This window comes from Capricornis sumatraensis, chromosome 8, assembly GCF_032405125.1.
Source record: "Capricornis sumatraensis isolate serow.1 chromosome 8, serow.2, whole genome shotgun sequence".
Taxonomy (NCBI): domain Eukaryota; kingdom Metazoa; phylum Chordata; class Mammalia; order Artiodactyla; family Bovidae; genus Capricornis; species Capricornis sumatraensis.
In genome coordinates this window covers 21,502,947-21,513,723 of record NC_091076.1, presented here as the reverse complement: position 1 = coordinate 21,513,723, position 10,777 = coordinate 21,502,947, and the positions used below count along the sequence as shown (strand labels likewise).

The window sequence follows — 10,777 nt, the reverse complement described above, 5'->3', positions numbered from 1 at the left end:
TAGACTCTCCTAAGCATGGCTTTTTAGTTAGTTGCTTTTTGTGCCATGTATCATTTTTTAGAGTTGATTTTTTTTTTTGGTTCCCTAAACTCTGTTCTTTTCCTAGGTTTTTTTTTTTTACTTGAAAACTAACGCCATTGAAATAAGGTAGAAAGTTGAAAAAATAAAATGCTTTGGTTTGTTCTTATGTGTTTAAGTGGGAATACCTTGCTACACTCCATGATTACGCTAAAAACAGAAGAATCTTTACCTCAAAATTAAAGGAGAAAGACCATTTGTGGCTCACATAGCACTAAAAAGATGCTGTGTTTTATCTACTTAGATCATTTTCACTAAACCAGTTTATCAAATATATAACTAAGTTTTGTGTTTTTAAGTTTTGACACTTGGGCAAAGCTCTTTATGAGAACTCAGATGAGTAGTATCATTTGCTTTTAAAAAGAACCACACAACAGATCAGATACTTGTGGGTTCTGGTTTTAATGACTTTGAACACAAGGCACAGGTTTCCAGGTGTATGCCAATGTATGTCCATTTAAAAATTTCTTCTTGCTTCTCCCACCTCTAGTTCTTCTGTACAGGAATGAAGGAATGTTTAAACTTTTTCTTGTTCAAGAGACTTCTTTAGCCTAATGGTGTTTTGTTGCCTCCTAGATCTTTCTGTGAGTTTTCTGTGGTTTAAATGATGCTTTTAAGTTCTGTATCAACACAAATTCTCTTTGTTGGTTTCTCAAAAACAGTATTTTCTTCCTCTAGTGTGTCACTACAGTCCCTTTTGGCTTTTGTTTCTTCCTCATGGAACAAATGTGGGTGTTCAATGCGTCCCCTGCGTACAAAATGCTGGATCCGGGATTCTAATCCTTGGCATTTAGGACGATCCATTAGTGGCTTATAAGTGCGCATTTTCACTCCTTCTACAAAGGCACTGGTCTGCTTTGTGACAGAGGGCTTAACATTTCTCCACTCTATCATCCCATCCATCTTTGGTCCTGTAATATATACAGTCAAGCATTACAATGGGTACTTTACCACAGCAGAGTCACGTCCAAGCTCTGTGTGAATCTCCCTCCCCCACAAGCCTGTATAACTTTGGTTCCCATCATACCTGTTCCACAGGGTAGTGCAACAGAGTCCAGTCCTTGTAGCATACTATACAGCATCTGCGTTTTCACAGCATGATTAGCCCATAGTTGCTGAAGGTGGGTAACATTGAATTCCTGAACTTCCCGGTCATAGATCCACTTAATATTTTCAAACTTACAGTCATACAAGACTAAAGGAAATTCCACAGCCATACTAGAGAAGAAATAGTATGAGAATACACAGCAGCCATCCAACAGGTCTTAAAAAACAGGATTAGCTGGGTTAGGAGGGGGAAAATTTTGTCAATATTGAGTATCTAATAGTTGAGAAAATATGACACCATCCCTCATGTTGAAACTTTAAAGAAAAATGCAGCAAACCATGGATCACTTAGTTAGGCTTGATCTACATTAAATTTCAATTGTAACAAGTCACCTAGAAGTGAGTTGACTTGGCCCCACCATAATGCTGTAAAACTATTTAAGGAGCCTGGTCCAGACCCCTGTTACTTACTAAAGGGATAGAACAATGACAGAAGAAAATTAAAAGATAATCACTGTTACATGTTTACAACATTCTACAAGTTAGAGTAAAAGCCTCATGAAGGGAGAATCAGAAATTTAGTTTTTTAGACAATGGTGGGGAGAGGAAGAATATTTTAAAATATATTCTAATATATCTACAGGCAATAGCTGTTTTTTGAGGGGGGGCAACCTGGGTTTGTGTTTTTAACTTACCTATATTGAGGCTTCTGGGGATTTTTCTCTATGTTCAGCAGCTCATCAATAACCTCTGGCTTCTCCATTCCTTGGCCAATCAGGAAAAGAATAGCCATCATACAGCGGACTTGATGATAAAGGAACGCCTGGCCAGTCACTTCAAACTGGCATAACTGAAAGGGTTCTTGCCATCCCTCCTCGGCCAGGTTCTGGCCCACTCGCTGTACTTGAGCAGACAGGATAGTCCTCTGAAAATTAGTCACCCCATTGGCTACATCCATTTTACATAAGTTCCTAAAATCATGTGTGCCAACATACTTCTGGGCTGCATAGTTCATGGTTACAATGTCTAAGTTAGCACAAGGGAAGAAATAGCGGTAGGTCCGCTCCAGACAGCTGAACCTAGCACTGAAGCTAGATTCTACGGGCGCCCAGGCCAGCACACGGATGTCTGGAGGGAGTACCCGATTGAGAATGTGGGTATAACGGATCTCTGTAGCCACATCATTGACTTCGTCTTTTAAATTAAAATCCTCAGAATCCCTGCCCTTTGGAAAGTGAGAACGTAGGTCAAGAGAAATCACCTGTGGAATTAAGAGAAAGATATTTAGAGATACAAATGATCTGAATCCTCAGTATGTACACCTAGAATATATTATTGTCGCTTGCTTTGCAAGAGTACAATGGCCCTTACCTGTCCAAAGGCACTGACTCCTTTGTCTGTTCGCCCACACCGGTGATAGTTGGATGTCTGCCTGTTTTCTACCAGTCGAGTCTTGGTTAGAGCCTCAAACAGTTTCTCTTCAATTGTATTGCTTGTGTTTTCCTGACTGGCAAAGCCCTGATATCCCCAGCCCAGATAGGCGATCTTTAGAGCTACATGTCTTTGACCATGAGCACTGAAATCAAAGGCACGCTTAGCTTTTCCCCCAGCTCCTGAAGAATTCTCTCTGATGTTTGAGTCCTTGTTATTGGCCTGTTCTTTTTTAAGTCGTTTTACCTCCTGCTCCAGTTCCTGTACTCTTTGTAGGAGTTTCTCAGTCTGGATTCTGTCTGCGTCATTTTCAGCCATGATACGACAACTTCAGGAATAAATACAGAGAGATCCACCCTATCTGAAAAGAGAGTAAAGACATAAAATTTTAGTGCTGATTGCCTTGGTGATGTCGGTATCATTCCATTATGTTCAAACAGTATCTAAGATTTAATTTGAGGCCTAAAGGATATATAGACGTTTGATTCTGCCCAGGGATACAAGCATTAGCTTCATTATTATGGGTCAATCATCTAGATATTATTCTTTTCCATCATGTCTGGCCAATTCACAGTGGAAAAGGAAGGTAGCCTCAAAAACAAAAAAAATCCAGCTAGCATTGTTAAGATTTAAGTAGTGAGAATTTAGGGGAAATGAAGATTTCATTTCTCTGTTCTTCATGAGCTGAGATGGTGGAGGACTGATGGTATTGATATTTTTCCCCTAAAACATTTCCTTTTGACTTCTCATTATATTTGTGCTATCTTCCAATCATAAAATCTTTTTATATGGAGTATTTATGTCTACTCCAAGTTTCTGTTGCTTTCTAATATTGCAGATAAAATTAGTGCTTGTGGTTGGTTGTGTGTTCTGTCATCTAAAACAGTTCTGTCTTAAAGGTGGTGCAATAGAAGCTGGCCCAGTGGAAGAAACTTGTCAGTGATTGTACTTCATATTGGAAGTAGAATCTGGAATCAAGATTATACCCCTTTAAGCAGCTTTGATGGCACAAAGAAGGTAATTAAGCATTAAGATCTTTTTAAGTCAAATTTAATGCATGTTCTGATAAGAGATTTCTGTACCTCTAGTAGTTAAAATTGTCATGCTGGAAAATAAAGTCAATCTGGATAATTTAGATATCAGTGTTGAAATTCTTGATGTATTGCAATAACCTGAGGACAACTGTACTACATCTGTAAACTGGGACAGTACTAGACAGTCTTTGACTGATGGTTACTTTAAGTCTAGGCAACTCAATTTAGTTTTTTGCTCTCTGAGTTTCTATATCTATGATAGATTACAAATATAAATGTAAAAAATGAAACTATAAAAGTATTAGGGGAAAACATAACATAACCTTCTTATAATCTTGAAGTAGGAAAGGCATAAGTGAGGCATTGCAGAAACCCAAAAAATGCAACCACCTAAGAATATGTTTCTAACAGCAAAAAGTCAGAAGTTAAATAACAAACTAGGAAGAAAAATGTAATGATGGTATGTATTTCATATATAATCAGCTTTAATATAAAGATCAATTAAAAAACCCAACAACCTGAGAGGTAAACGGAAACATGCATATTTCATACAGAGGGGAAAAAAATCTTATAAATGTATGAAAAGATGCTAAAATTTACTCAATGTAAATAAATGCCAGTATATAGGAGGACTGTTCTCTGTATCAAACTGACTGCAAAGTGGAGAGTGTTTGATAGGATACCACCTGGAAGAGAGGAGAGGAATGAGAAACAAGCTTTGGAATACACACACACTCAGTACTTCTTTATAGGGAATCAGGCAACAGCTATCAAAACTGAGTGCACACATGCCTTTGACCCACCTATTACATTTCTAGAAATTGAATGTACACATATCTTAAACAAGTATGTAAAACTTACAAGATATTTGTTATAAGACTCATTTTTAAGAACAAAAATAAAATCACTAAAGTAAATCACTCAGGAACAGGTTGAATAAATTATGGTGCGTCCATACCTTGGAATTCCATGTACCTTTAAACAATGAAGTCAGTCTGTTACTTCTGACACTGACAAAGCTGGACCACTAAGACTGTCGATTCGAAATCTTTATGGTATAAAAATGTGCATGTCAATATGGAAAATTATTGGAGAAATGATAAGCTGCCTTTGACAGTGAAACTTGCTTTGGGTTGGGCGGTGGGGAGTCCTTGCTTTAAACTACATGTATTAGTTTTTCAGCATAAGAAAAGTATCAGAGATACAGGAAATAGTGGGCAGTAGATACCTATTCTAGATCCAGTCAGGAAACTGGCATTGGGTGTTTGGTTTGGGTACTTAAAGTACTTAAGCATAAGGAATGTATGCATGTGATGGTCTTTTGGATTAAATCACTCTTGCAGTTAAAAGCATGGACTCTCAACCCAGACGGCCTGAGTTAGAATTCCAGCTCAACCACTTATTAGTGCTATAACCTTGGGCTATTTAATCTGTCCATGCCTTAGGCTACTCATCTGTGAAAAGGAGCCTTACTGTGTGGATCACAATAAACTGTGGAAAATTCTGAAAAAGATGGGAATACCAGACCACCTGACCTGCCTCTTGAGAAATCTGTATGCAGGTCAGGAAACAACAGTTAGAACTGGACATGGAACAACAGACTGGTTCCAAATAGGAAAAGGAGTATGTCAAGGCTGTATATTGTCACCCTGCTTATTTAACTTATATGCAGAGTACATCATGAGAAACGCTGGGCTGGAAGAAGCACAAGCTGGAATCAAGATTGCCAGGAGAAATATCAATAACCTCAGATATGCAGATGACACCACCCTTATGGCAAAAAGTGAAGAGGAACTAAAAAGCCTCTTGATGAAAGTGAAAGAGGAGAGTGAAAAAGTTGGCTTCAAGCTCAACATTCAGAAAACGAAGGTCATGGCATCTGGTCCCATCAGTTCATGGGAAATAGATGGAGAAACCATGGAAACAGTGTCAGACTTTATTTTTGGGGGCTCCCAAATCACTGCAAATGGTGACTACAGCCATGAAATTAAAAGATGCTTACTCCTTGGAAGGAAAGTTATGACCAACCTAGATAGTATATTCAAAAGCAGAGATATTACTTTGCCAACAAAGGTCCGTCTAGTGAAGGCTATGGTTTTTCCAGTGGTCATGTATGGATGTGAGAGTTGGTCTGTGAAGAAAGCTGAACGCCAAAGAATTGATGCTTTTGAACTGTGGTGTTGGAGAAGACTCTTGAGAGTGCCTTGGACTGCAAGGAGATCCAACCAGTCCATTCTGAAGATCAGCCCTAGGATTTCTTTGGAAGGAATGATGCTAAAACTGAAACTCCAGTACTTTGACCACCTCACGTGAAGAGTTGACTCATTGGAAAAGACTCTGATGCTGGGAGGGACTGGGGGCAGGAGGAGAAGGGGACAACCGAGGATGAGATGGCTGGATGGCATCACCGACTCAATGGACGTGGGTTTGGGTGAACTCTGGGAGTTGGTGATGGACAGGGAGGCCTGGCGTGCTGCGGCACAAAGAGTTGGACATGACTGAGCAACTGAACTGAAGAGTACTTATCCCACAGCTGTGAGGATTAACATGAATTAATAAATGTAAAGCACAAAAGGCTTCCCTGGTGGCTCAGAGGTTAAAGCGTCTGCCTCCAATGTGTGAGACCCAGGTTCATTCCCTGGGTTGGGAAGATTCCCTGGAGAAGGAAATGGTAACCCACTCCAGTATTCTTGCCCGGAGAATCCCAAGGACAGAGAAATAGTGCTGGGTACATAACGTGTCCCTCTTAAGTACAAGTTAGATAATGTACATGAACCATTATGCCCCATATCATTAATCTCTTGAGCTTTTGTTATGCCAGAACCCACCTATCCTAGGAGCTACTAAAGGTGGCAAGACTTCCAGGCAGTTAAATTGGGAATGATTAAGAAGAGCCTGGAAATGAAAGCAGGTAATAAACCCTGAGTTAAGTTAATACCTGCAAAATCACTGCAGATGGTGACTGCAGCCAAGAAATTAAAAGACACTTGCTCCTTGGAAGAAAAGCTATGACCAACCTAGACAGCATATTAAAAAGCAGAGACATTACTTTGCCAACAGAGGTCTGTCTAGTAAAAGCTGTGGTTTTTCCAGTAGTTATGTATGGATGTGAGAGTTGGACTCTAAAGAAAGCTGAGCACCGAAGAATTGATGCTTTTGAACTGTGGTGGTGGAAAAGACTCTTTGAGAGTCCACTGGACTGCAAGATCAAACCAGTTAATCCTAAAGGGAACTGGTCCTTAATATTCATTGGAAGGACTGATGCTGAAGCTGAAACTCCCAATACTTTGGCCACCTGATGGGAAGAATTGACTCATTGGAAAAGACCCTGATGCTGGGAAAGATTGAAGGCAGGAGGAGAAGGGACAACAGAGGATGAGATGGTTGGAGGCATCACTGACTCGATGGCCCTGAGTGAGCAAGCTCCAGGAATTGGTGATGGATAGGGAAGCCTGGTGTGCTGCTGTCCGTGGGGTCGCAGAGTCGGACACAACTGAGCGACTGAACTGAACTGAGTTAATGCCCCTCCAAAGTGCTCCCTTACTGCCTGTACTAATCTGTATTTGGCCATATACTTAACTGTTGTACTTATGACTGTTCTGTTTCACTGCTATAAAATAGTACATAGGAAGGGAATGGTTTTTGAGGTGGGAGTTTATTGTCAGGAAACTAACTGGTGATTTTCTCTTACAGAAGGTCCTTCAGTGTAGGGGAAGCAGTGGAGGCACTTGTGGGACCTGATGGACAAAAATGGGCTGATATGGATCCAAAAGAACAAATGTTAGTAGCCGCTAAAGCTTTCCCTCACATCTGTGCAGGCCACGGTGAGGGAGATGTCAGAAGAGAAGCCCAGTCCCTCCTGTATGATCCCTACAGTAAAGCCTCAGTAACCTCAGGAAAGCAACCTGCTTTTCCTGCACAACTGCACTACCCACATACAGAAAGCAATGCCCCTTCAGAAGCAGTCTCAGAGACCTCCCAAAGACTCCGAAAGCCAGTTATGAAGAGAAAGGTGCTGCGTCGAAAGCCAGGTGGGGAAGTATTAGTGACAGATGAGTCGATGATCAGTGAATCAGAGTCTGGTACAGAAAGTGACATGGATGTCTGGGACTTAAGACAAAGGCTGATGAATCTGCACTTCCAGGAAGACAGGGAATCTCCAGTTGATATTTCACAAAAATTTAGTCTACCACGTGACTACCAAGGAATTTCTCAAGATCAGCTCGTTTGCTATCTACGAAGAGAAGAAATGGGCCCTCCAGCTTATGAACAAGACCTGATTGTTGCCAGCCGGCCCAAGTCCTTTATCCTCCCAAGGCTGGACCAGTTGAGCCGAAACCGGGGCAAGGTAGACCGGGTAGCCCGCTATTTTGAATATAAACGAGACTGGGACTCCATGCGGTTACCTGGTGAAGATCATAGGAAGGAATTACGCTGGGGTATCCGAGAGCAGATGCTTTGTCGTGCAGAAGCCCAGTCCAAGCCTCAGCATATATATGTTCCAAACAATTACCTAGTGCCAACTGAGAAGAAACGATCTGCCCTTCGCTGGGGTGTTCGTTGTGACCTTGCAAATGGTGTGATGCCCAAGAAACTTACTTCCTTCCCTCTTTCTCCTTCTTAAGTTTTTTTTTTTTTTAAACTTGTCTCTCTTTTCACAGGATTGTTTGCATAACCTGGTTCTTAGTACCTCTCCTTTATTTAAATAGAAACAACTAACTCAAAATACCATGGAACATAGAGTAAGGATTTCACCCATCACTGGTCTTTTCTAGGTATATGTCACATTGGTATCTACCACTTAACTTCCAAACGACCATCAAATCTAGCAACTGCAAGAGGAATCATGCCAGAAAAACAGACCTAGGCTTTCTGTTTTGTCTTAGTGAGCAAAGCTAGCACTTGTTTCATGAACTTGTTACCTTTGGCCAATGTGAGTTGCTGTTTTTATCAGTGTGGTTTTAAAGTTGCTGAGCAGTAAGCTTACCTATTAAACAGTTTTGGAAATTTGTGAACTTGACCTTATTTTCTCTTAAATATTTTCCAAAGGCAATCTCAAACCTAGGTTATGATTCTGCTTCCAATTATACTCTCCATCATACTCTCCACACCTAAGTGAGAGCCAAAGGGAATGAACAAAAACCTGCCCTTTATACACAATCCTACATGAAGGAACAGCAAGATAACCTTTGTTACTAAAGGAATACAGTAATTCCACTAGCCATGTTAAATGTTTTTTAATAGATGCTTAATAATAGCATGATACCACATGCAAGGTTCTAACCCAAGTTTTGTTTCAGAATTATTTCAATAATATGTTGCCCTCCATTTACTTCTGGAATGCCATACTTTTCATAATTTGCCTCTGAGATTTTCTTAGAAATCATGTCTGTCATTTGAAGGCTATTGCCTCATTGCAACAGAGCTTCAAACTACTAGCAGCTGGAGCCAGATGCAGACAATAACCAAAATGAATCTGGCCTGTTAGGGTCAAATCACTAACTGAGCTCATCTGAACTTAGATCTGTTTGGTCTTGATTTCTGGTCCAATAATACCTAAAACCTGGAGGCTGTCAGCTTTAGCATTTGAGCCAGAAGAGTGACAGCAAAAATAGCTTGCTTGTTCAAGGGAAAAACAGCCATGTAACAAAAATCTTCCCCAGTGGCCCAGATGGTAAGGCATCTGCCCGCAATGCGGGAGACCCGGGTTCGATCCCTGGGTTGGGAAGATCTGGAGAAGGAAATGGCACCCCACTCCGGTACTCTTGCCTGGAGAATCCCACGGACGGAGGAGCCTGGTAGGTTACACCCCATGGGGTTGCAAAGAGTCGGACACGACTGAGCGACTTCACTTTCACTTGACCATTACTACCTGCTAAAATATATTTTCTCTGTAATATTTAAGTTACATCATTCATTCATTCACCCAGTTCCATTGTTAAGCATTCATCAGGGAGAAAAATAATCAGTGGCTCAAAGATACATATAACATTCACTGCAAATAAGCAAAAACTGCCAACTGTCCAACAATAGTGAAGTAATCAGAAGTTAGTCATTGGAAATATATGGGAAGCCAATAGAAAAATGAAAACTAGATCAAACAAATAGGCTGCGCGCACTGTCTTGCTGCATACACAAAGCACAAGGAAAGATCAACACACCTAACTCCAGGTAGTGGGATTCAAGGTAGTTTGTACCTCTTTTAAAAGTTAACAGCCACATGGTATTTTTTTACATACAAATCAGTTAAAAAAAAACTCCCAATGGTTTGCTTCTTCATATATTTCTCAAAGCCCAATATTACCTACCTTATTAAACCAATTAACTAGTCCAAAGGTATTAAACCGGTAATAAGACATTTTTGGCAAAACAGAATTGACTCAGTATAGTTTTCCCCAGAACACCACTTCCGCTCCTCAGGGTGAAGTGCAGTGGTTCTCAAGCAGCCGTGTAATATCAGGAAGTGAAGTACAAGTCGTTCAGTCGTGTTTGACTGCGACCCCATGGACTATACGGTCCATGGAATTCTCCAGCCCAGGATACTGGAGTGGGTAGCCTTTCCTCTCCAGGGGATCTTCCCAACCCAGGAATCGAACCCAGGTCTCCCGCATTGTGGGCGGATTCTTTATAGCTGAACCACAAAGGAAGCCCAGGAAAGGGGTCACCGAATTATCAAACCAATTTTCAAATTTTGGGGGAAAATATTGCCACACCTCCACACTCCACATACTACCGGAATCTCCATTTCTATTTGGTTTTATGAGCAAACGAATTCTGAGGCAGAAGAGACTACACTCCGCAGTCCCAGGGCCCTCAACAAATAGAAGTAAGCAAGCTCCTAACTGCTGCACGTTTCTGACGACTGCTCCAAGAAGCATCAGACACAAAAACACAGGGTCTTTAGTGAGGTTCCACTTCCATACTCAAAAGAGTGCTTTCTTGAAAAGATCAAAGTACAGAAAAAGGAGCATAGGGGAAATGAGAGAAACGTCCGTCTGTTTGCCCATCTGTTCATTCCTCTTTGTAGAACCCAGAAAATAATTCACCCCCCAAAACCCGCACACTTACCTTCCGGTTGTCGGCCACGCAGCTTTCCGCGAGACAGGAAGCTGTCCCTTTGCGTCTTCTACGTGCTCCTCCGGGACCTCATGGGAAATGTAGTCCATCTTTATGGGAAATGTAGTTCT

At 41.0% G+C, this 10,777-nt stretch overlaps 2 protein-coding genes across 2 annotated transcripts; one reads left to right on the top strand and one right to left on the bottom strand.

Moving 5' to 3' along the window:
* Positions 1-514: 514 nt before the first annotated feature.
* PUS3 (pseudouridine synthase 3) lies at positions 515-10,696 on the bottom strand. Its single transcript, XM_068976369.1, has 5 exons — positions 10,659-10,696; positions 2,497-2,917; positions 1,821-2,386; positions 1,106-1,296; positions 515-989 (listed from the first exon to the last, which is right to left on the bottom strand). The coding sequence occupies exons 2-5, from the start codon at positions 2,872-2,874 to the stop codon at positions 679-681; spliced, it is 1,446 nt and encodes a 481-aa protein (XP_068832470.1). The 5' UTR covers positions 2,875-2,917; positions 10,659-10,696; the 3' UTR covers positions 515-678.
* HYLS1 (HYLS1 centriolar and ciliogenesis associated) lies at positions 3,456-8,257 on the top strand. Its single transcript, XM_068976371.1, has 2 exons — positions 3,456-3,573; positions 7,284-8,257. Exons 1-2 carry the CDS (start codon positions 3,560-3,562, stop codon positions 8,212-8,214), a joined length of 945 nt encoding a protein of 314 aa, XP_068832472.1. The 5' UTR covers positions 3,456-3,559; the 3' UTR covers positions 8,215-8,257.
* Positions 10,697-10,777: the final 81 nt, after the last annotated feature.